The 24,336-nt window shown below is 55.1% G+C and overlaps 1 protein-coding gene across 3 annotated transcripts; it reads right to left on the minus strand.

The window, feature by feature from the left end:
- Positions 1-761: 761 nt before the first annotated feature.
- LETM1 (leucine zipper and EF-hand containing transmembrane protein 1) lies at positions 762-22,004 on the minus strand. Of its 3 annotated transcripts, none has more exons than XM_056122123.1 (14): positions 21,711-22,004; positions 19,951-20,011; positions 13,136-13,589; positions 11,426-11,569; positions 10,163-10,300; positions 9,157-9,360; positions 5,781-5,900; positions 5,361-5,492; positions 5,021-5,164; positions 4,648-4,779; positions 3,567-3,701; positions 1,881-2,071; positions 1,464-1,602; positions 762-1,027 (listed from the first exon to the last, which is right to left on the minus strand). In XM_056122123.1, exons 1-14 carry the CDS (start codon positions 21,787-21,789, stop codon positions 878-880), a joined length of 2,223 nt encoding a protein of 740 aa, XP_055978098.1. In that variant the 5' UTR covers positions 21,790-22,004; the 3' UTR covers positions 762-877. The 3 variants fall into 3 exon arrangements, with proteins under 3 accessions (XP_055978098.1, XP_055978097.1, XP_055978100.1); XM_056122122.1 differs by having other exon boundaries at positions 4,648-4,782; positions 21,711-22,000; XM_056122125.1 differs by lacking the exon at positions 13,136-13,589 and having other exon boundaries at positions 4,648-4,782; positions 21,711-21,778.
- Between the last annotated feature and the right edge of the window lie 2,332 nt (positions 22,005-24,336).

A 24,336-nucleotide genomic window follows, 5' to 3' on the forward strand; every position in this document is an offset into this window, starting at 1 on the left:
AGCGTGGAGCAAATGGCTGTGGGTGAAGGTGTTCTTTCCTGTTGGTTCACTGCCTCATCCTGGTGAGTCCGGCACTGGTGTTCCAGCTCTGAGGTATGAATCCCACACAAGGACGTTGAAGCACAGGCAGATCTGAGTAGCGGCAGTGAGTTTTCAGGAGGGTAGCCCCTGAGGCTGAGCTGCTGGGTGTCAAGAGGGCTGAATCCCGGTGTGGGGCAGCCGGGCCCGAGGTCATACCCTCCTCCCAGAGGAGCCACCTTGGCAGCTGTAGGAGTGTCCTGTGCTGGGGACCCCCACTGCACCCCGCCGCCCCTTGAGAGTGAACAGCCTGGCTTCTGCGCTGGTGGGAGGGCGGGGGAGACCTGTGACAGTCAGGCAGCCACTGGGGAGAAGGCATTTCCCAGAGGCTGAAGCAGATGAAGGATGTTGTCCTGACTTTGGAAATAGGCTCAGGGGACCACCTGATGGGAGCTCAGGGGCCATGACCCGGTTCCGAAGGGTCTTCTCAGGAGCAGAGGCTGTTGGAATCTGCTCCCACAGGCATGTGTCATGGGCACAGGCTCCATGGCATGCTGTGCCCACAGCGTATCAGACACCGGAGACCTCAGTCTGGCCTGCAGCTGCCTTTACGCCAAAATGCCAGTGCCAGGCCCCTATTCTCTGTTGGTCACCACAGTGGGGCCATCACAGCCCATGACTCCCTGGGGGACACAAGGGTCCACACTGAATCTTCATGGAATGATAATTAAAAATGTACTTGATCATGGAAGCTTCCAATTTATTCCAGATAAAGTATTAGCTCTGTCACTAAGAATCACCTCTAAAAATCACTCTGTTGGCAGGATCATGTGGCGGGAGCAGGCAGACAGGACAGCGCTTAATTCTTGGCCTCTGCAGCCTCCTTCCCAGCCTTGCCCTTGGCTTTCTCCTTTTCCTCCACTTTTTCCTCCTTCTCCAGCATGGCCACAATCTCAGCCATCTGGCTGGTGGAGATGTGAACATCTTCTTTGTCCACCAGCTCGATCACCTACACACGGAGGGTAGAAGCTCAGGGCGGGGCAGCACTTCCCTCATCCAGTGAGCTGTCCCCGGCTTGACCTGGGCAACAGGCACCGGGAGAGGGCTGGCCATAGGAGCAGGTGGTCAGTCAAACCCAGGCTGCCTCCCAAGGACCCGTCCCTTACAGGGTAGGACCTATGCTTTCTCCAAAAAACCCCCAGTCTGAGGGTGAGGCTGCGCCAGCCTGACCCCCACGATCAAGGGATATATCTTTTATTTTTGGCGTTTTAGATCACACCCAGCAATGCTCAGGGGTTACTCCTGTCTCTGCACTCAGGAATCACTCCTGGAAGCGCACGGGGGTACCATATTGGATGTCAGGGACTGAACCTGGGTCAGCCACATGCAAGGCAAAACGTCCTCCTCCCCGCTATACTGTTGGTCTGGCCCCCCAAGGGGCATACCTTGACCAGGTCATTAATGTCAATCTTGCCGTCCTTATTCTCGTCCAGTGCTGTGGCCAAACTGAGGAGTTTGTGTTCTGGAATGTCCTTTATCTGCTTCATGGCACTGATGAGCTCGGTGACACTGACGATGGTCTCCCTGGGGGCAGAGTCTGAATGTGGCCCCGCTGGCTGCACGTCGGCCTCAGGGAGACACCTAGGGGGAGCCCTCCCTTAAGCGCCCTTGCTCCCTGCTGTGGCATGAATGTGCGTGTGCATGGGAGCGGCACTGGGCAGCTGCAGCCAGTCACGTATTCACATGTGCCACAAGGGGCCAAGAATGAGTGTGACAGGCCACAGAGCTCATGCGGCAGCAGGACTCGGGTCGGAGGGGAGGCACACTGGCCCAGCTGAGGCCAGCTCCGCGCCTAGACTCACCCAGATGGGGCACCCTCGGTGGCAGGACCGAGCTTGCCAGCCTTCTGGTCTGCCTCGAGTTGTGAGAGCAGGCTGTCCATCTGCCCGATCATCTGTTGCACCCGTCTCGTCAGCCTCTTGCTGGCTTTAGACTCTTCCACATACATTTCCTCTCCCGTCTTTGAAAGTTCCTTCTTGATTTCTTGTAAGTCCTGAATGAAAATCATGAAAGTTGTAAAGTCTTATTTCTATCACCTCTACTTTGCAAACTGGTCATTAATATTATTGTTTTTTTGGCACACCTGGCGATACTCAGGATTCACTCTTGGTGGGGATCACATGGGGTGCTGGGAATTAAACCCAGTTGGCCGAATGCAATGAAAATGCCCCGCCCAGGGGCTGGAGCAATAGCACAACAGGTAGGGTGTTTGCCTTGCACGCGGCCGACCCGGGTTCGATTCCCAGCATCCCATATGGTCCCCTGAGCACTGCCAGGAGTAATTCCTGAGTGCATGAGCCAGGAGTAACCCCTGTGTAAAGCCAGGTGTGAGCAAAAAAAAAAAAAAAAGAAGAGAAAATGCCCTGCCCATTGCACCATCTCTCTGGCCCTTGTTTTAATTTTTGCAAATTCAAATACTGCTTTTGTGTCAAAGGAAAAAGAACCTGTTTCAGTCCTCTGCTTCCCCAGTAACTGTAAAATAAGAGACCGGGATGGGTCAGAAAATGAGGAAAGCCAAGTCTTCTTTAATTCCATCATTTCCTAGAAGCACAACTGGAGGGGAAAGTGGAGGTGGGCAGTTAAGAACGACGGTCACGGTCCACTACCCCAGAACGGGCAGCAAGAGAGTTCAAAGAGCAGTGAAAGGGCAATAATACATTAGGTAGGGTGCTTGCTTTGCACGTCACCAACCTGGGTTCAATATCTGGCATACCATACGGTCCCTCAAGCACTATCAGAGTAATTCCTGAGTGCAGAGCCGGGAATAAGCCCTGAGCACTGCAGGCCCAACTCCCACCACCACTACACCAAAAAGAAAGCAAGCTGCCAAATATTTCTCTCATCTCCAAATCAATCACCTTTCCCAATTAATTACCAGTAAACAGAGATGAGAAAGTACATTAGGAAGACGAGGAGGTATTTTTTTTTCTGTTTCTTTGGGCCATACCCACCATGTTCAGGGGTTACTCCTGGCTCTGCACTCAGGGATCACTCTTGGTGGTGCTCATGGGACTACACGGAGAGCCAGAGATGGAACCCAGTTGGCCGTGTGCAAGGCAAACACCTACTCACTGTACTATGGCTCCAGCAACATAATATTTAAAATTGTTTGTTTTTGAGCTACTCCTGCCAGTACTGGGGGACCATGCAGCGCCAGGGAGTCAGGAACTTCCCCATGCAAAGCCTGAGCTCAGTCCACTAAGCTCTCTATAACTGATAAATCAGAGGCTGGGGCGCAGTTGGAAGGCAGTACAACCCACCTCGCAGGAGAGACCCTGTGTCCCCAATCCTGGCAGTGAACCCACAAATATACAGCATTGGAGAAGCAGCCTCATGACAGAGTGCATGCCTTGGGCCTGGGTGTGTGGGCTTTGATGTGGGAGGCCCGAGCACTGCATGGCCCTGAGCACTGGAAGCCCATGCCTGTGCGCACGGACACCACTTTGCTGGGGAAGGCTCAGCTGTCAGGTGGGGTCTACAGGGCCCACCTCACTGTAGTCCTGCACATCTTCCTTCAGCAGCTCCAGCTCCTCCTTCTCCTTTGTCAGAGGCTGCTTCTGCTCCTTGAGTTTCGAGCAGGCATCACTAAGGACATCGATCTCCTCCTTGGTTATTTCCTCTCCCTGGGAAGAAATCGAAGGACACCTAGATTAAGCAGAGCTGTGACTTTTTTACCCCAAAGCACCTGCTTCCCCGAGTGCAGTGCCCCCTGCTGCCTCCCTCTACAAAGTCCTCAAGCTGGTGGTGATAGATACGGCCCAGCTGCCACAGGGGGAACATCTGCACCCAGGTCTGGAGGACGCTTTGCTTGGCCGTGGCTCTGGTCCTGCGCGCAGATGGTGGAAACTCCTTGGGGCCAGGACGTCCAAAAAGGAGGCCATTCTGGAGAAAGCCTGGGAGGCCTCCCTGGGCAAACCAAGACGGAGCCAGGCCCCCGGTGACCCTGAGAGGCAGGCAGGCATCTGCCTGCTGCTTCCATAGTTCCTCAGACTTTGCCCCTACAGTTTCCCAGTCTGGACTGTCCAGGAACCCCGCTCTCCCTCACCTTCCTTCCCTGCAGGCCTACCGGCCTGGCGGATATCCCCAGTGCTTGCCTGCTGGGCTGTCCCCTCCAGCTCTGCTGAACAAGGCTCCTGCCAGCCTCAGTGAGTCCACACTGCTGCGACAGGAGCCACTCTAGCACACATCAAAGCCTACCCTCCTTCTGGCATGGACATGCTTGACCTCAGGTGGACCCTCTGGGGCTGAGCCCCCATCCCTGCCTGGCAGATGGGGAAACCACCCTCTCCTGGCTCCTTCTTCTACTCTAAGGGCAGCACCTCCTCCTCCCAACATGCCCTGTGGTTCCACCCACCGAGTTCCTCAGTACCAGGGCCTACCTAGGAGTCTGGGAATGAGAGGACCCAGCAGACAGGGATGGCCACTACCAGGAAGGACCTCTCAGGAGTGGGAGACAAGTGTGGGGAGCAGGAAAGCCTCCCAGAAGCAGGAGAGAAATGGGGGGATGGAATGGGGTGGAGGGTGTCTGTGGATGTCCTTGGTGCATGGACAGCAAGCTCCTGGCCTTACCTTCAGGCCTTCCAGGACAGGGGCTGTATCTTTCAAGACCTCAGATGAAGGGGTCACACTGGCCACCTGTGACTGCACATCGACCACTGGCCTCCCAGGGGCAGCTTCTACCAGTACTTCAGGCTCTGCTTCCTTCTGAAAGGCAAGGCCACAGCTGCTCAGTACCCCAGTACCCAGAGTGGCCTCCCGGGGTATCACATGGGGCCTGATGCGCCTCTGGTCAGACAGGCCTATATCGTTAACAGGGAGGACTGACAAAAAAACCTGCTCACAGGGAGCGGCACACTTGTGAAGGCGACACCTGCACCCCAACCCCTACCTCCAGGGAGCACCCTAGCTGGGTAGCCCCCTCCCACCAAGCCCCACTGCTCACCGCCCCCTCCGAGCGCCGCTCCAGCTCCTTCTCCCTGTGCTCCTGCCGAATGGCCGCCTCCTCCTTCAGTGTGGCCTCAAGCTTGGCCTTATTGTCCACCTGCTCGCCTTCCACCTCAGCCACTTTCATCTGGGCCTCCTTCGTCTTCAGAGAGGGGATGCCTGTGAGCGAGCCCGGGACACACGGGCCGAGTGCGCCCCACGAAACCCTGGCCCATTTCTGAGGACTGTCCCATTGGGAGCTCCCGAGAGGGGAAGCACAGCTGAGACTGCCCTGATATCCAGGGGCCAGACCCAATGGGGGACCCATGGGCCCACAGCACCCGCTCCATGGCACATACCACTGTCTCCGGTAGGGTCTGCAGTGTGGACTTGAGCTGGTCAGCAGGGGAGAGTGTGTCTGGGAGGTACATGGCCCGGGAGAGGATGAGCAACGAGGATGGGATCTCCTGGTGCAGGTGAAGCTCCAGCCACTGCAGGGAGACCCCCACTCAGGGCTTCTCCGGATGCCCCAACCCACTCAGGGGCGTCTCCAGATACCCTGGCCCAGATTCAGGGCCCCTCTGGGCACCCTGACTATCCCCACAGCTCTGCCTCAAGGTTGCTTGGTTGGAGAGAGAAGTGGTGGTGAAAGGACAACCAGGTGCAGCCGCCATGCTGAGACCTGAAAGGTCTCCCAAGTCCTGGGCACCAGCTACTCTTCCTGCCCGTTGCCCTCAGGACACACAGACCACACTGCCTGCACATGAGTGAAGACGCACCTGCTTCAGCTGGTCCCTCAGCCGATCTTCTGTGACGCCGAGGGCACGCATTCCTCGAGCCCGACAAGCCGCCTGCAGCTCCTTGACATTTAGGCTGCCCACGCCCTCCTCATCGATGAGCTGTGAAGAAAGCCCTGGTAGTTTCGTGCTTCTGGGAAGAGTGGCAGAGCCTGTGCAGCCAGGCTCCGACATTCAGCCAGAAGAACTAATCCAATGCGCTGCCAAGCAGAAGTCAAGTAGCCTGAGAGTCACTGCTCACCCTGAGAGGCCCCAGGGCTGCTGGGGAGGTGACAGGTGCCATTCCACACTGCTGCAGGGGATAGGGGACAAACCTGGCTGACCTGAGGGAAGGGAGAAGCAGCTATGCTCGTTGGCCCAGGCCCCACTGAGGGCCCCTGCTCTCCACTGATGGTGTCCTCTGCTGGAGAGCAGTGGAGGTCCAGCACAAGACAACAGTGGAGCCTGGTAAGGGCACTGGAAGAGGGCAGGAAAAGAAGCACCCCATCGCCCCAACTCTACCCACCGGGAAGCAAGAGCCCCCATCTCTCCTAAAAGCCATATCCGACGAGCGGTGCAGATGCAGAGCCTGTCCCTGTGGTGCAGCCGTACTCGGGAGCTGCAGGCAGTGGCCCCTTTCTCCCATGGCTGAGCAGCACCTGCACAGGGGTACCAAGTGGAACTCCCCAGCAGTGGCAGCTTCAGAGACCAGTGGGGGACATGTGTGTTCCATCTCAGAGGTTCAGGGCTCTGGGCAGAACTGCTGCCCTCCAAGCTCTCCAGACACCCCACCTAGCCCTGCCACATGTGCTCAGATCACCACCTCGAAGACCTCCATCTCTGAACCTGGAATGGGCCCTCCCTAGTGGAACAGGCCTAGCAACTCAGGGATGGGGCAGGGTGGTGCTACAGTGGACCTTGGGGCCTCACACACAACAGGCAAATGAGCTGTCTTGCCAGCCTTGCTGCCACTGTCCAGGGGGGTGCCAGGCACCGAAGGATGTGTTCCCTTTTGGCTCTGCCCACCTTTCACCCCTCTCTGTCTCCCTGGCCTGGCATGCTCTACTGCAGAGACCTATTGAGGTCTGACCCTGCAGGGACTCGGCCCTGCTACTACTGGTAGCCACTGCAGAGCTGTCCAGCACATGCACGGGGCAGCGGCCTACAGGGCTTCTTGGCATGCCTGCCCTGGACACAGCCTGTCCTCTCAGGGCACTGCTGTATCCTGGAGACCCTTCTGGCTCTCTGCATTAGTGACTCTCGCAGGGCCTGTGACTCACCCTCTTTTGACCTTCTGTCCTGGCACAGGGAGGAGGTATTCTGATTATAGATTGTGCAACGATGATGTGGCACCAACTGATCAAGCAAAGAGCTACAGTTGTTCTTATCCCCTGTGCTCTGACTCTTCTGGGTGCACAGAAATCCTCTAGCCCCAAACCCAGTTTTCACTTCCTGTCCAATCACAAGCACCTCAGGTTGGCCACTCCCACAGCTAGGGCCCCAGGCAAAGTCCCACAGCCCCACCTGCTGTGGTGCCCAGGCCTCCTGGCTATTTCCAGGGGACCAGACTACTCAATAGTACCCAGAGTCAAAAGTGTGCTCTGCAGAAGGCGGGGCTTCTGCCCAATGACTCCCGACTGCTGTGTCTGCTGGCACCACAGTTCTAGCTTCCTGGCTGGGAACATCCAACAGGAAGAGGTGGCCCACGGGGTAGAGAACAGAGGAACTGCAAGTCAGCAGGCAGTCAGGCTTTGCCAGTTACTCAGTACCTCAGGGCTGCCGGATGGAGGCTTTATGCCCCCCTCCCCCCACCCCGCTCCACTGAGGATCAACAAGGACTAGGCACTGTGTCGAGAGCATTCCTGGGGGGTTGGAGTGACAGCACAGTGGGTAGGGCGTTTGCCTTGCACATGGCCGACTGGGTTCGATTCCCAGCATCCCTGAGCACCGCCAGGAGTAATTCCTGAGTTCAGAGCCAGGAGTTAACCCCTGTGCATCGCTGGGTGTGACCCAAAAAAGAAAAAAAAAAAAAAAGAGTATTCCTGGGGTCCCAGGTCTCTGGCTAGGCTTTCTCCTTCCATTTTTCTGTCTTGTTTTTACTTCACATCCAGGGGAAAGGGGGAAAGTATCCACCATCTTCACAGCAGGGGTTGTGTCATGGAGTCCACAGCCTAAATAGGGAGAGGACCTGAGCAAGTGGGACAAGGTGTGCAGCCAGGCTTGGCTACTGCAGGGCCCACCACCGGCAGTCTCGTGATCCCTGGACCACACAAAAGTTTCCCAGCCCACCGCAGGGATTATGGAAGCAGTGTGGGGCCTCGTGGGCTGGGAAGAGACAGCAGCACCAGGGGAAAAGAAGCTGAGTGACCGCTGGAGGCTGGCCCCCAGCATCCTGAGTACTCCCAAACAAGAAGGGTAGATTCAGGTCAGCGGTGAGGGGTAGAGCAGAGTACTCAGCGAGCCCCTCTGTGAGGAGCTGACGCTGCTCAGAACCCCTGTCACTTCCCAATGTCTGCACTGGAGGAAAACCCACCTAGCCAAAAAAAGACCAAAGGAGAAGAGGAGTGAAAAGATCTTAGATGACCTGGCGGTGCTGAGACTCAGTGCAGGAAAGACAGAAGCTGGTTGGGGCAGGCTCTGTGGCAGAGCTGCATTCCTGCCCTGGCCATACATCATATGCAACCTCCACGTACAGGGCACACCTCAACTCAAGTGTGGACCCCAGTGTACACACTGCAAGCAGAAGCGAGCTCCCAAAGCAGCACAAGTGTGCACCAGCCCTGGCACCCAGCGGAAACAGTGCAGGATGGGAAAGGAAAGCAGAGCAACAGTGTCACCTCAGAAGGAGTGAAGTTAATAAAAGAGCTAGAGAGACAGAACAGCAGGGAGGCACTCGCCTTGCATGCCGCTGACCTCATGTGAAACTGGCACCACTTACAGTCCTCTGAGTTCTGCCAGTAGTGATCTCTGAGGAGTCAGCCCTAAGCCATGGGGGTGTGGCCCCCACAAAAAGATATTACTGCAGGGGCTGGAGAGAATACACCAGGCATGGTGCATGCCTTGCACACAGCTAACAGGGGTTCAACCCCTGGCATCCATATGGTCCCCCAAGCCTGCCAAGAGAGATCTCTAAAAGCAGAGGCAGGATTAAGCCCTGAGCATCACCAGGCGTGGCCTCCAAATAAAGATTACTGCAGTGCTGCTTAGGATAGTAAAAGATATGGTCCTTCCACATCCCCTAAGACATGCGAATGGTCACCAGCCACCTCCACTGAGTGTGAGGATGGAAGGCTTTTCATTCCCTGCCAAGTGATGGGTTCACCATTTGCTCACATATGCACAGGGGTGTGTGTGGGGGGGATGGCTAAGGGCAGCACACCTTGTCATCGGCCTTGATGGAGCGCAGCCGCATGGTGAGCTGGAAGCGCAGGAAGTTGTTGGTGCCAATGGACTGCAGCTCCAGCAGCTTGCATAGAGCCACAAGCTGCGGCCGCGTCAGGTTGTCCAGGGTCAGCTCATCCTCGAACAGTTTGGAAAAGCGCATGATCTCCTCATTGCTGGGCCTCTCACCGGTCTCTCGGATCTGCAGGAGTCACCACAGGGGTCCTCTGTAGCAGGTGTGACCCGCCAGCATCCCCATTACTCCCAGTAGGAGATAGCTGGCAGCGGCGCAAAGCTCCCAGTATTTCCCCGAGATTTACCACTGCTCAAGAGAAGCCCCCAAGAGCTCACCAGGCCAGGGTGCAGCCTGCATCCCCAGGAGGGATCCCTCATGGATCCGTCCTGCCGTTTATAGCACTGTCCAGGCTGGGCAGTTCTGCAGACAGGCAGTCCCGCCATTCTATCTGCCCTGCACAGGGTATGAAGCAGAGCCGTGGGCCCTCCCACCCTGCTGCCCCCAGCAGCTCCAGGGCTGCACGCCAGCTCAGTGCCACAGGACTCTGCCTCCAGGTGCAGCCTGTGACACAGTAGCACCCTGAGCTCCCGGGGACCCTCGGCCCCACTTCAAGGAGCTTCTAAATCTGCTGTCAGCGTGGGCTCCCTGTAGGAGCTTGTAGGACTGCCAGGGCCCTGCACTCCGCTCTGGCAAGTCTCTCTGAAGCCAGGGAGCGGCACAAGGCCCGCCTCAGGTCAGGGACTAGTGTTTGTCCCTCCCCCAGCCGAGAATGTCTTGGGGTCAAAGGTTCCCCACATGCCAAACTCCACTTCCCCCAGAGTTGCTATAGTGGGGAGACACCAGCAAGTGCCTGTGGATCAGCAGGTTCCAGTGTGGGGCTTCTGCCTTGAGCCCTGCCAGCACCTCAGTACCACCCAAAGAAAGAGAGGGGGAAAGAAGGATCATGCCCAGCTGGGGTTCTGCCCAGCCGGAGGCTGTGGCTCAGCACCTTCTGGAAAAACATGGAAAAGTCTTTGGTGGCATTCCCTTTGGCCGCCTTGTTCTTCAAGGCCATCTCCTCAATGGTGTCCTGAAGAAACTTGGCCAGCTCCAGCTTGACTCGCAGCTCCTTCTTCAACCGCTCCTCCTGCAGGAGGACCAACAGGCTCAGCAACCCAACATTGACATTCTGAGGGGGACCGGGAGCACTGAGTGGCTCTCTGGGGGAGAGACAGAGTGAGATTCAAGAGTTTATGTATCACTCTGGGACTCCCAGAGCTGGGCAGGTACTCTGCCCATAAAGGTCAGTTCGTGTGGCATGAAAGTCCAGAACTCTTGATGGGGGGGGGGGGGGGGGGGTTGCACATAAGCCTTAGAGAGCCCTACTCAAGCCAGCAGGTTGGTCCCCAAATGAACTTGGTGACCAAAACATGGGCAGGCAATCTGGTCAGCAGACCCTGTCCCTGACCTCCCCACAATGAATCTCAAGCACTCCATACAGTCCTCTTGATCTTGAAAAGTCAAGATCAGGAAAGTCAATATTTTTCCCTACTTATTTGGGGGGGGGGGCGGTGTTAGGGTCACAGGCAGCTGTGCTCGGATGTCATTCCTAGCGCTGTGCTTTGGGTGTCAGTCCTGAGGGCACTCTGGGACTAAGCCGTGCCAGGACTGAACCAGGGAGAGCTGCCTGCAAGGAAAACACCTTATCCTGTATTGTCTCTCTCATCCAAAACACCAAATTTTATTATTATTATTTTGGTTTTTGAGCCAAACATAGCAGTGCTCAGAGCTTACTTCTGGCTCTTTGCTCAGGGATCAATCTTGGCACAGGGCTTAAAGGATCATATGGGATGCTGGGGATTAAATCTGGGTTGGTCACATGTAAGGCAAACACCCTCTCTGCTGCCCTATCTCTCCAGGGGTCATTCCTAGCAGGCTTAGGAAGAATCATATTTTATTTCATTTATTTTAGGTTTTGGGGCAAAACCCAGTGATACTCAGGGGTTACTACTGTTGCTGCATTCAGGAATCACTTCTGGCCTAATGGGATGCCAGGGATCAAACCTGGGTGGGCCATGTGCAAGGCAAGAGCCCTACCCGCTGTACCATCACTCTGGCCCTGAGAAGCCATAGCTTAGATTAAATGCATGCAACAAAAATGACTAAAAGCCCACCATCAGTTAAAAGGTCCCAATCCAGCCCAACCCCAGGAGGTGAAGACACAGAAGTGACACTGATTGTCAACAGCAGGCTCATTGCCCCACATTGTCACCTTGATAGACTGAGTCTCGAAAGTAGATGGCAACATGTTGGGGAAGAGCTTCACGGCCACCGGCAGAAGGAACTCCATGAAGGGCACTACCACGAAGACCAGGAAAGGTACCAGCCGGAAGAGGTCAGCACAGATCCGGAGGAACTGGGGAGAGACAAGGACAGGAGATGCAAAGGGACATCCTCCTCCAGGTTCCTGGTCTGTGGAGTCAGCTTGGATAGGACAGGCAGTGTCATTTGTTTCAGGCTCTGTCGAGGCTCTGAGCAGAGACAGCCTGCACCGGGGTATGGCTGCCACTGACCAGGCGCTGCTGTCCTTCCAGGTGCTCACCCTATTCAGACACTCAGCCCACCTGAGCACAAGCAGAGCTCTCTCCTTATGGTCTGTGGCCGAGTGTTCTGGAAGGTGCCACTTTCACACACTCATCTCTTTGCCTTTTCCACATGCTCTCCTGTGCATCACCTTCCTACTTTTCTTCTGTGAGATCAGAGAGGGCTCACCACTATTGACATGCAGCTTTAAGGGTGCTCGGGATGCCATAGACTACAGTGTGCCCTGGGAGCAGTGCCTGCTCCATCCAGCAGAAATTCGGTTGTTTCCAGACACAGGCTCCCTGATTCCTCCCCCACACTCCCTGCTCTCTGAGGTCTGTCTTCTGGGGTTAGGAGCACAAACATTTAAAATGCTACATCATGTGATGATTTCATCCCTTTTCCATGGCAAATGGTACTGGCAGTCGGATCCCTGTGTGGCCCAGCAGCCCTCCCTTCTTTCCCCGTGTGCCTCTTGGTCCTCAGCACTTCAGTATGTTTCTCAGAGATGCAGAGCATTGGGTCTCACTTTTTAATCTAATATGGTCACCTGAACTACTTAATAAGAGTGGAAGAAGAAAATGCCATATGGCACCTAAATAGATACAAAAAAAAGCATACAACAGAATCTAAACTCTGCTCCTGGGAAAAGTTGTTACAGTTTACAAAAACAATAGTGGGGACTATTAGGAGGAAGTGAGAGCAATATGGGAGCACCCAGGTGTGCACCTACAAAACATAAGCAACCTAGAGCACTCGGATTGACTAGTGTATTAAGTCTTTACATAAGATAGAAGATCCCTGACTTTTCTTTTTGCGGGTAGGGAGCTGGGCCCACCTGTCACATCTGTGTTCAGAAACCAGCCCTAGCTGGGTTTTTTTGCCCTGAGGTCAGGGTGTGGTGGTCTAGAGAACTCAAGGGCTTGAAGCTACTTTGGGCCCAGGAAGAGGAGAAAAGAGGAAGGGCAGCAATGCACGAGGCATGACAGGGCACCCAGAGGCCAGGAGCCTGGGAAGCCAGTAGGACCCTGAAGATCTAAAGGAATCACAGGCACAAAGGCCCAATGTCAGGGTCACAGGCTATGGAGTTGATGACAGAGATGAGACCAGGTCAGGAACACAGAGCCCAAGAGTGAAAGCAGTGCGGTCAGGAGGGAGGTGTGCATAGGCTGAGACTGGAGCCGGCTCACCCTCGAAGCCATACACCAAAAGGTGCCTTGAGAGGTGACAAGAGAGGGGCTGGGATATCGCTCAGTGGCAGACCACATGCCTGGCCACAGTGGCACCAAAAAGGGAAAGAAATGACAGGAGAAGAGGAAGCAGAGACAGGGTGTTAGAAGAGCAACCCTCGGAGGCACTGGGCCTGCAGCGGCTGCACCCTGAAGGAAACACCCCTTACCTGCCTGCGCTCACGGCGGCTCAGGGTGTGGCCATTGAGGATGCGCCAGAGCATGCGTGCAGCGATCTTGGTGTCAATCCAGAGCAAGCGGAAGCCATGGTAGTAGTGCTTCAGCTCGTCCAGAACCTTCTGCCCCAGCGACTTCTTCACGGCCACCTCTGCAGGGGGGCTGTACACAGGGCCCCCCTCCTCCAGCTTCTTGTTCTTGTCCTTCAAGGACTTGAGGGACTTCTCCACCACCGAGTCATCGCCTCGCGGAGAAGAAGAGTGCCAGCCACGTACGGAAAGAAGCTGTAGCCCCGTGGCAGCACTCCCTGTCAAAGCAGGAACCCACGGTGCCCTGGCCACTGACCATGGGTGATCAGGCCTTGGAGTCCATGAGCCAAGGAGGGTGTCACCTCTGAAAGAAAGGTACCCAGGGTGGAAGCGGGCACAACAGCCAGATGGGATGTTCCTTGAGAAGCAAAAGAGAAAATGGCAGTGAGGACCTAGGGCCTCCCATGACCTTCCAGCACTGTGTCCACCAGCACTGTGTCCAGGAGTGACAAAGACCACACCGTAGCACAGCAGACACCCAATTTCCCTGCACAGAAAACACTCCCACTGCTCCCTACACCTGAGAAACACCCTAGGGAGCTGACCCTCCACAGAGCAGGATGCTGCTGCAAGCCCAGCTAGCTACCCTGTCTGGAGCAAGCATGCCAGTCCATCACCTGCCCACAAGAGGGTGCCAGAGGGCCAGCAGGTGGTTGGAGGCAGGTAGGACAGACAGGGCCAATCTCTGGGTGAGTCTCAGAGGTGAGTGCCAATGATTTGGGGAGCCAGACACTGCTTTGGAATTTGGGGGAGATGGTGGGGTGCAAAGGAGGGAATTCATGGAGTTTGAGGTCCTCTCACCTAACAGATGGCTTTCTTTAAAGATCTATGGTTCTGTGGCCAGAGAGAGCAGAGCTACAGGATAAGGCATTTACTTGCCTTGCAAATAGCTGGCTTAGGTTCAACCCAGCATCTCATATGGTCCCCTGAGTCCATCAGGAGTGACCCCCGAGTGCAAAGTCAGGAATATGCCTTTGTTTAAGACCTATATTTCTTAAACAAGCCCTGAAAATCAACAAGGATGCACAAATCTAAGGCCCTGGTGTCAGCTAACCAGAAGTTATGGCACCCCCCAGGAAAGACCCAAAGACTGTCCCTCCCTCAAAGTGGGTACTAAAGGAATTCTCAGTGAAAGAACAAGAACTTGGCTTGAACACATCTTGGGAGTTAGCTGTTAATGTTTGAAAGCAATTTTGGCTTCTGATTTTAACTTTTTCAGAAACTCACTTTGTTTAACTGGGTATGTCTTTTTCAAGAGGGGCTGTTTCAAAGGGAAGTTGGCATCATCTGACTGTTTCAAAGAAACGGCTGTAGTAGAATCACATACTCTCCCATTGGTGTTTGGTGGACACTGATTACCGTTTGTGGGCTATATAAGCTTTAGGGCCCAGGATCTCCTTCTGCTTCTCCCTATTCTGCTGTGAAAGTTGGGGGGGTTTTATTTGTCAGTTTTTTTTTTACTTCATTGGGGCAGTGCAACTTAAGTAAAATAAAAGTGCTGGAGCAGGTGAGAAAGTCCAGGGCAAGGGTCAGGGATGATGTGGAGTGGGCAGTGGTCCCAGTTTCCTGGTGAAGAAAAGGGTGTGGCAATTGGTGGAGGCTTTCTGTTCTTAGGGCTTTGTAGGTCATTTTAATTCAAACAAAATGAGGGTGATCTGACTGGTACAGAAAAGTGACTATGAGGTGCAAAGAGATAGTTCAGGGGTTAAGGATTTGTTTAATCTGTGGCCCTGAGCAACACTGGGTGTGGCTCAAACCCACCCCACCCCCTCAAAAAAAAAAAGGAGGGGGGAGTATAGAGCCAGAAGGAGTTGGCTCAAAGATCTGAAATAAGAGCTCTGCAGGTGGGAGCTCCAGGTTCGAGCCCAGAGCAGAAGAGTCTACTTCTCAGCCACCAAGGGTGTCACCTTCTTCACTTATGGATCCTGATCACCTATGGACAGTGGCCAGGGCACCGTGGGTTCCATGCAACAGTCTTAGCCTCAACCTCCCAAACAAAGAGGAAGTCATTGCAACCCTATTTCTGGGGCAGACATATGCTGTCCACAGGTCCTGGTACCAGCATGGCACAGCCCAGAATTTGTGGGTGCTGGGGAGAGGGCTCAAAGGACTGAGTGTATACTTTTCGGGGGTGGAGGGGAGGGCTCCAGGCTCAAACCCAGGCTGATAGGAACAAGTCCAAACAGTGAGGTGGGAACAGCACCTGATCATCACAGCCCAAAGCCAAAACCAAAAAACCGGGCTGGAGAAACAGGACAGCAGGGAGAGCATTTGCCTTGCACATAATCAACTTGGGTTTGAACCCCAGTACCCCATGGGGTCCCCCAAGACACCACCAAGAATAAGTTCTGAGTGAGGATGGAATCCTAAGCACCATTGGGTGTGGTCCAACCTCTGCAGCCCCAAAAATAAAAAATGAAACTAACAACCCAACTTTAGACCAGTCTGTTTCTCAGATTCCTACAGGCTCACAGTTCCCCGCTTTCTTTTCCCTGACCTTGCAGACCAACCTTAGAGGCCCAGGCCCCACATTCCCTGGAGGAAGTTTACTGCTGCCCCTATGCTGCCATTCCAGTTGGCTCCACATCCCAGCAGAGGACCAAGTTCAGAACAGATTGCTCAGTTCAGAGTCCAGCTCCAGTGACTGCTGTGTGACACAAGTCAAGTAACTCAATCTCTGTGCTTTAGGAGACCCTATGTGAACGTGAAAGAGCTAAGAGAATGTATAAAGTACCAAAACGGCACACAGGGTGGCAGCTTTGAGATGACCCCACAGAGCAGCCGGGAAAGTTGGGATGCCTTATCCTATTGCTTCCCTTTCAGGCAGGACCCTTCTGCCTCAGCAGGGATCAGACTCTCCCCAGGGTCCTCTCCCCTTTGCTAATGCCCAATTCTCAACTCAAGGGAGGTGGGAGAGGCGGCACCCAGTCGGGCTCCCCACCATGTCTGTGCCAGCTTCACCAGCAAAGGAGACAGCCAGACCCAATCCCAGGCCCTGGCAGCTCCTGTCAGATCAGCACCATAGAACTTGGGCTACATATCACCTTTCCCAGGGACAGTGCACCAGGATACCAGTCTTGACTCATTCCTTCAGGGAAACAACACTAGAAGAGACAAACTGACCCTAGTAACAGGCACTAGCACCAAGAGGGACAAGTCTAGAAGTGAAGGCACTTGTGTAGGATAACAATTGATTTGTCCTTTCTCCCTTGCCACAAGGAGCTTAGGTTTATCAGGTTGCACCTATCACAGTTGACTCTTCTTTAGCTTTAGCTTCTTTTTCTTTAGTCCTTGGACTTTTCCTTTTGGAATTGATAGAAAGATTCAGCCCGAAAAGGCTAAGCTGTCTGAAAACACCCGGACTTTAGAGCTATCCAGCCTGTCTGAGGCAGAGAGAAGAGTGGCTGATTACAAGGCATGTGAGAAGTGTGAGAAGTGGTTACAAAGGAATGGGAGTGACACTGTGATGGGTGCAATCTGATAAAAACTAAGCTCCTTGTGGGAAGGGAGAAAGGACAAATCAATTGTTATCCTATACACCCATACCCAGGAACAAGGTGGAATCAGCTATAGACCACATGACCCTCAGGTGGGAATAGAGATGTCACCCATGGGAGTCTCAAGGCCTGGCACCTCCAGCTTGCCACGTGTGGAAGCAGGCCCAGGACTCGCAGTCACAAGCTGATCTCCCTAATGACGGAATTCTTCTTGTGGCCCTCCCTACCCTGGCTTTGGTCATAGGAGTGGCGGGGATATCCAATGGGCTGGACATTAGGGTCACACTTTTGCTGGTGTGTGTCCTAGCTATAGTCTCATGGTAGACCGTGTCACTGGTGTCCACACAGTGATTATATAACATCAGTTTTTGGTGCTTGCACACCCCTGATTATGGTGCAGGCCTGGAGGGGCAGACAAAGTCTCAGACAGCAGAGCCAACAGGACCCACAGCACATCTGGGTGATATGAGGAGTTAAACTCTTGGTCTTAACTCTAGACAGGCACTTGGCCCTCTGCCTTCATTCCAAATTCAAGGGCCAGAACTTGTAGGAACGTGCCGCAGCCTCTTCACTCTCTTGGCTCAGAAACTTCCACCTACTCACCCTTCAGAGATCAGCCCATTGCCTGTGCAGAATGTGGAGATTGCAAAACCAACACCCAAAGGGCCAACGGCCTGGCTGGCTGCTACCCAGGCAAATGGCGGGATTTCTAATGCTGCCCAATTAAAACCACCACATGTTGACAAAGCCAAGACTCACCAACAAGCCTACTCTAATGTGTGTGAGCTCAGCAAACAACTCTACAGCTTTCATCTCTTGACTTTCTAAAAACTGTGTAACTTTCATAAAAGGTTCTTTTCCAGTGATGCCAGACACTGAACCCAGTACCTTATGCATACAAGTGCTCTACCATGAGCCACAACCCCAGCCTAGAACTTAGAAAATGCTTGTATTAATAAAGCACAGCTTTCTTGATTGCCTTTGCTTGGGGGGGCCACACTGGCAGTGCCTGTGATTGAACCCAGGCCTCCTGTATGCAAAGCCTGTGCTCCAGGCCTCTGAGCCTTCTCCTAGGTCTAGGCTTTATTTTCATTCTAGTCTTACATACTAAAAAGATGCTTGTTAGTAGGAGTTACAGACACTGTAAGGCCAAACAAAGAAAATACTTAAAACAACATGAAGAGCCAGGGAGAAAGCTCAAAGGACTGAAGCACAGGCCTGCAGGCATCTTTTATTTATTTATTTTTTTATATTTAGTCACAGTGAAATTGCAGTTATTCTTCACTGGGTATCAAGTATACAATGTTTCAACACCAATCTCCTCACCAGCATCCACTTACCTCCAACAATGACCTGCATCTTGAATTCCATCTCACTCCACTTGGTGGATCCCAGCTGGGAAGCACTGCTTTACCCACCCAAGCACTGACTGTCAGGCTGGCAGCCAGGCTGACATAGACCAATAATTCCCATGCCAAAGCAGGCATTTAAGAGTGGACAGTGAGAGAATGTCCTTCCCAACACTTAGCGCCACATCTGAATGTCTCATAGCAAAATCAGTGGTCTATACCAAGAGGAGGGCATACCTTTTGCTCAGAGAAGAGGTTGCAAACCCAAGAAGGGAATTATACTTGCAAAGACTACACCTATTTTCAATAGCATTCCCCAAAAGGCTTCGTGGCATTCCAGTTACAATGCCCAAAGTACCAGTTTAGAACAGAATTCAAAAATTTATCTACAAAGGTCCAGAACAGAAGTGCCTGCAGGCAGGATGACAGCAGGCTGGACAACTCTTGAAGGTAAAGGACTGGACAAAGACCCCCACCCTGCCAGCTGGCCAGCAGCAGGTCCATGGCACTGTGCCTCACTAAGACTGCTGTGGCAATGAGTCCTGAAGCCAAAAGGCTACATCAAAGTCAGATGTGAGGGTTCTTTTGAAAGCCTAGGAACTGACTTTGCAGAACCACATCTTGTCCTGCAATCCTTGCCTGCTGGGTCATGGATAAAGGATTCTTAGGGATGAGATCCAGAAAATGTAATCCGCCCAGAGCACAGGAGTCCCGAAGGGATCCATGCCACAAAAACAGAAACTTCCTCAGAGCAGCCTGTGACTGAGAATGGAAGCCTAATCACATCCAAGCCTGGAGCTGCTAGAGTATTCCCACAGCAGGACAGCCACAGGAAGGGATTCCAAGACAGACCAGACTCTGGCCCCAGTGGTACCCAAGCAGTACCAGCCTGAGCACTGCAAGAAAAGGAGGGAGGGAGAAACAGACGGCTCTCTTCTGTTCTGGACAGCTGAGTTCAGTTTTAATGCTGAAAGGGAAGTCTGGGCATTGCACAAAAATGTAAGGAGAAAAGGAGACTGAACCCAGGGCAGAGGGGATGTTTGAAGATGAGTGCTACATGTCAAAGGGAAGTTCAAGTTCAAGGGCAACAAAGGGCAGGTAAGTGCACATACCAACTCCTCCAGGAAGCCCTCTAACTTTGAGGAAGACCTCTAGCTTCGTAGCAGTACTATGACCACCCACCACTGGCCAAAGTCTACATGCTCCAGATTTATCCCTAGAACCAGGAGAACTCAGTTACCATGCTGCTCTGGCAAAATGGGAATGAAGAGAGAAGAGAAGGAGGTCAGTATGCTGCCTGACCCATACCCAGTATGTTTCTGAACAAACTCATGAAAAGTCCTTGGGAACGTTGGATGCAGGAGGCAAGAACTCTGCCCCTTTAAATGCCCTACTGGTTCCACTGTCCAATGTAAAAAACAGATTTCCAAAAAAAAAATCTCAGAAAAAATGCAGAAAAAGCTAGTATTTGAAAGAGCTCTTAGAATTACAAATGCTCACTTTATTTTCCAGTTTCACTAAAGCATGTCCTTATATGTCTCAAAACTTTTCAAAAAAAGATTTCTAAAAACAAAACAAAGAATAGTAGAGTATGTCCCCCCAAACCGAGCCATGCATCACTTATAAGTTATAAGCGTCGACTGTTGAGCAGGTGGAAAGTGAGTTTCTTTTTTTTTTTTTTTTTGCTTTTTGGGTCACACCCGGCAATGCACAGGGGTTACTCCTGGCTCATGCACTCGGGAATTACCCCTAGAAATGCCCAGGGGACCATATGGGATGCTGGGAATCGAACCTGGGTCAGCCGCATGCAAGGTAAACGCCCTACCCGCTGTGCTATCACTCCAATCCCCGGAAAGTGAGTTTCTTGACTTACATGCGGTTTATCAAGCCCACGGTGCTGGCACAGCTGAGACATGCTCGGTCCCCCAGAGCACCTAGGGCAAAGCAGAGAACTAGGTTAGTCCTAGCCCTTCCTGTGATGCAGACCCACAGCCTGAGGTAATCATCTTGGCTGAAGCTTCTGGAAGTGCCTAGTGCTAAGTGAAGGTTCTTTCTGAGCTAGGAGTACAGCCCCAGGGGAGCCCTCAGGATGGGAGGGAAACCCAAGGCAGACCCTAGCTCTAAAGCACCCAAAGGGGAGAACCTCAGAGCCTGGTGCATGCAGAACTACTCTACTTGCCCCATGCACAATGATCACAATAAACAGTACCAAGAGAACACAGCAGGGCTGAGGTTCTTGCTGCGCGCCCGAGAGATAGGAGCCATGGAATGAAGGAAGCCAACCACCAGAGCAGCCATTGCTTGGGTGAATAGCATAGAACCAGTGTGGGGCACATATCTGGGGCTTTCATGTATTTGTGGCATTTCCCTAGTTCCCAAGTCAGAGTTCATTCACAGAAGCAGGATTGGAGCACAAAGGTCAGAGGTGCCATCCCAACTTGATTAGTGGCTCCAGAAAGATGGTGGCATTTTGATATACTCTGGCCCCACGAGGAAAGGCTCACCACAGTGCTGGGCTCCAAGAAGGCACTGGGGAGCCAGTGTGGGCAGGAGGGGGATAGGGACACCAACTTTCTACCCTGCTTCACTAGGCGCTTCTGAAGATGGGGTGGACGCCTGTCACATTTTTTCTGAACCACACCCTGCTGCATCCAGTACGGGATCATTCTTACTGGGGCTCTGGGGCCCCTATGTGGTGGTAGGGATGGAACTTGGGTCATTCACATACAAGGCAAGCGCTCTACCCGCAGTACTACCTCTTTGGCCCCTGACACCTGTCACTTAGGATGAACCCACAGGTCAGGACCTGCAGAGTGGACGGGCCTGTCAGATATAGCTAGGTCTAAGTCAGTAATGTCTAAGGCCACCACTAAGTGGCAGAGCGACCCCCACCCCCTGCCAAGGGTGGCAAGGCCCACGGAGAAGGGCAGAAGAGGCCTCTCGGTGCCAGCTGGGGGCCTGGGTGGGTCTAGGAACCGAAAGAGGCCATGCGGGGGGGGGGAACCACAGGTGGTTGGGGGGCCGTGGGGCGTTTCTGTGGGGAAGGAAGGGCAGGAGGCGGTGGGCTCGATCTCTGCAGCGGGGAAAAGAAGCCACCGGTTGTGGCTGCAACACCCGCTGCGGCATCAGTGTGGAGTTCGGGGACGGTAAACCCCCAACCCCGTCGGTCCCACTCGAGCCCAGCTGAGCGGGAGGGCGGCGCGGGGCGGCCCGAGCGTCACTGAACTGCCCCAAACGTCTGCTGGGCCGGGGCGCGGGGACACCGGGCCTGCGCAGGGCGGCCGCTCCCCGGGACTCCACGGCGGGCGTCTAAGGTCACGCTCGTGAGTCACCGCGGCCGCCGCGGGAACGCCCGGCACAGCGCCTCCCTCCCTCAGCCGCCGCCGTCCACGCCGCGCCGGCCCCGAGCCCTGCCCCGCACTCCTCAGCCGGCGTCCAGATCCCCGCGTTGGGCCTCAGGCCCGCCGGCCTCAGCCCCGGGCGCCGGCTGTCAGGCCCGCCCGCCTTCAGGCCCGCTCGCTCGCCTCAGCCCCCGGCGCCGGCACTCGGGCCCGCCCGCCCTCAGGCCCGCCCGCCTCAGCCCCCGGCGCCCGCCCTCGGGCCCGCCCGCCTCAGGCCCGCGGCCCGGCTTACCCCTCGGGGCGGCGACGCGGGGCCGCGGGAGCCGGGCGGGATCCCGGGCGCGGCATCGCCTCAGTAAGATGGACGCCATGTGGTCGGCCGCTCCGCCCGCTGCAGCCGCCTACTCCGCCGCGGCGGCCCGGTCGGCTCGCACGGCTGACGGTAACGGTCTGCTGCGGGAGGAGGGCGTTCAGCTCAAGGACCCGAGTCCGGCGGCGGCCATGTCCCGGCACAGACGTCCGGCGGCGCGGGGCGGGGCGGCCGGCCGCGGCTCCCATTGGGCCCCTCGGCGCCCGCCGCCGGCCAGGTGAGGGGCGGACCCGGCGCCGGCGGACTCGCGCTCCCGGCCTGCCCCGCGCGCCCGGACTGGCCCCGCCCCCGACGCAGTGCGGACTGGCCCCGCCCACAGGCCCGGGATGGCCCCGCCCCTAACCCGGCTCGGACTGGCCCCGCCCCTCCTGGCCGCGGCCCCGCCCCGCCGCACGGCACGCTGGGGCCCCGCTGGGCTCTTCCTGGGCTCCCCAGAGTCTGAGATTGCTGGGCGTTTGTTTGCTGGACGAGGCGTCGGCGGCACCGGAGGACGCGCGTGTCCCCCGAGCCTGGTGGTGCTCAAGGAGAACGGAGGGCGTGGAGCCCCGCGGCCTCGTTCAACCGCAGTCGCGGTTCGGACGCCGGGTTTCCAGAAGCCCTCTTGCTGGGCCGTGCTCGGGTGTTGGCGGCACCGCGGACCCCACGGGGCGGGGGACCTACTGCCCCCAAATCCAGTGGCGCCGGGCCTGTCCGGAACGCCCACTCGGCCCTCGGCCCACGCCTTACCTCCGTACCTCCGTTAGCCCCTGCCTGGAAGGTGGTTCCCAGACTGCACATGTTCTCCTAGCCAGTTTGCTGGTGTCCGCGCCTCGGTGAGGCCCTGTGCACAGCCGTCAGGCCTAGTGGATGCATGCTTGTGGGGTCCTGTGCACGCGCGTCAGGCCTCGTGCACATCCGTCGGGCTCATGCAGGTCGATAAGGTCGCATGCACGCCCATGGATTCCCGTGCATGTCTGTCAGGCCTCGTGCAGTCGGTCAGGTTGCGTGCCATCCCATCTGACCTCGTGCGTCGGTCAAGGCCAGTGCACGTCCATCAGGCCTTGTGCAGGTCGCATGCACGGCCATGGATTCACGTGTACACCCATTGGGCCCCCTGCAGGTCCATCAGTGCCCATGCATGCCCTTGGGATCTCCTGCACGCCCCTCTGCCTGTGCACGCTGGTAGGATCCAGTGCAGGTCAGTTAGATCCCATGCACGCCCATCAGGTTCTTTGTGGCTGTGCATTGCCGGCTGCAGAGGCTGGTTGCCCAGCATCCTCTGCCCTCTCATCTGGAAGAGGCAGGCCACCTACCATGATTTTCCTGAGCCACATCTACCCTGTGCTGGACTAGGAAGGCTATGGTCTTATTTCAGATGGGAGAAGATGACACCGTTAGTGACAGCCCATATATCACTGGGCAGCAAGCTCTGTAGCCCAGATGGAGGTGGAGTGAGGCTGAGTGTCAGGATGCCCACAGACAGGGCCCTTCTCTGATCCTCTGCCCCCTAAGGAGGCACAGAAGGGTTAGGAGGAACAATTCTTGCCTGCCCCTTTCCCCAGGCAGCCAGGGGCAGCCACGACTGGCATCTGGAGCCCTAGGTGTGTAAGACCTTGGTCAGTACTAGTAGCTGCCAGGGCACTGCTGTCCCAGAGCTATAGGCGAGGAAGAGTAGACCCCAAGCAGGGGCTTGAGCTGACCCCTAAGGCTGCTTCTGGTCTCTTTCTGCTGGACAGGGCTGAGTAAAAGGTGTGCCTGGTGAGTGTGTGCAGGTGTGTGTGGGACCAGGCCACCTGCCCATGTGCAGGTGAGGAAGACCAGTAGGGCCTGCCTGGAGGACCACCATCCAGCCCAGCCAGGAGGGTCTTTGGGTTTTTTTTGTTATTTTGACCTCACCTGGCATTGTTCAGTGTTACTCCTGGTTCTGTACTCAAGGATCACTCCTGGGGTTTCATGGGAGACCATAAGATGGATGCCAGAGGTTGACCAGGTTGGTGGCATGCATGGCAAACAAACGCACTACTGACTGTACTGTCACTCTGGTCTTACAACCAAGAGGTAGGTGTGAGGAAGGGAAGGTGTAAATCAGGGTCTCCGCAGAGTCCGAGTTGGTCCCTGGGCTCTGTCACCCAGTTGGGTAACCTGAGAACACCCACATTTAGACATGACCCTTTGTGTGAGAAGCCCAAGTTTGAGCCCCAGTACTAGTGTCAAAGAATATTCACTTTAAGTAACTATAACAGACCTGTCCGTTTCTGATTTCCTCAAGACCCCCTTCCGGCTTGTTTAGCTATGAGGTTGATGAAAATACTCAGAACTACTCAGAACCAAGTAGTGCTCCATGCGCCTCAGCTCCCATGGTTGCCCCACCCACATGCCACCTGTGACACGGAGACCTTTGGCCTTTCCCGTCTCTTCTTCCCTATGCTCCGTGTGTTGACTGCTCGACTCCACGGTGTGTGTGTGATCACAGTTACAGTGGAGCTAGGTCTCATGTCCACACTGCAATGCCCCCAGCTAGGCTGTGTGGAAACTGGGAATGCGCCTCCCAGCAGGTGAGGGCCTCAGG

Source organism: Sorex fumeus, unplaced genomic scaffold (genome assembly GCF_029834395.1).
Source record: "Sorex fumeus unplaced genomic scaffold, SorFum_2.1 ptg000044l, whole genome shotgun sequence".
In the NCBI taxonomy this organism is placed as follows: Eukaryota; Metazoa; Chordata; class Mammalia; order Eulipotyphla; family Soricidae; genus Sorex; species Sorex fumeus.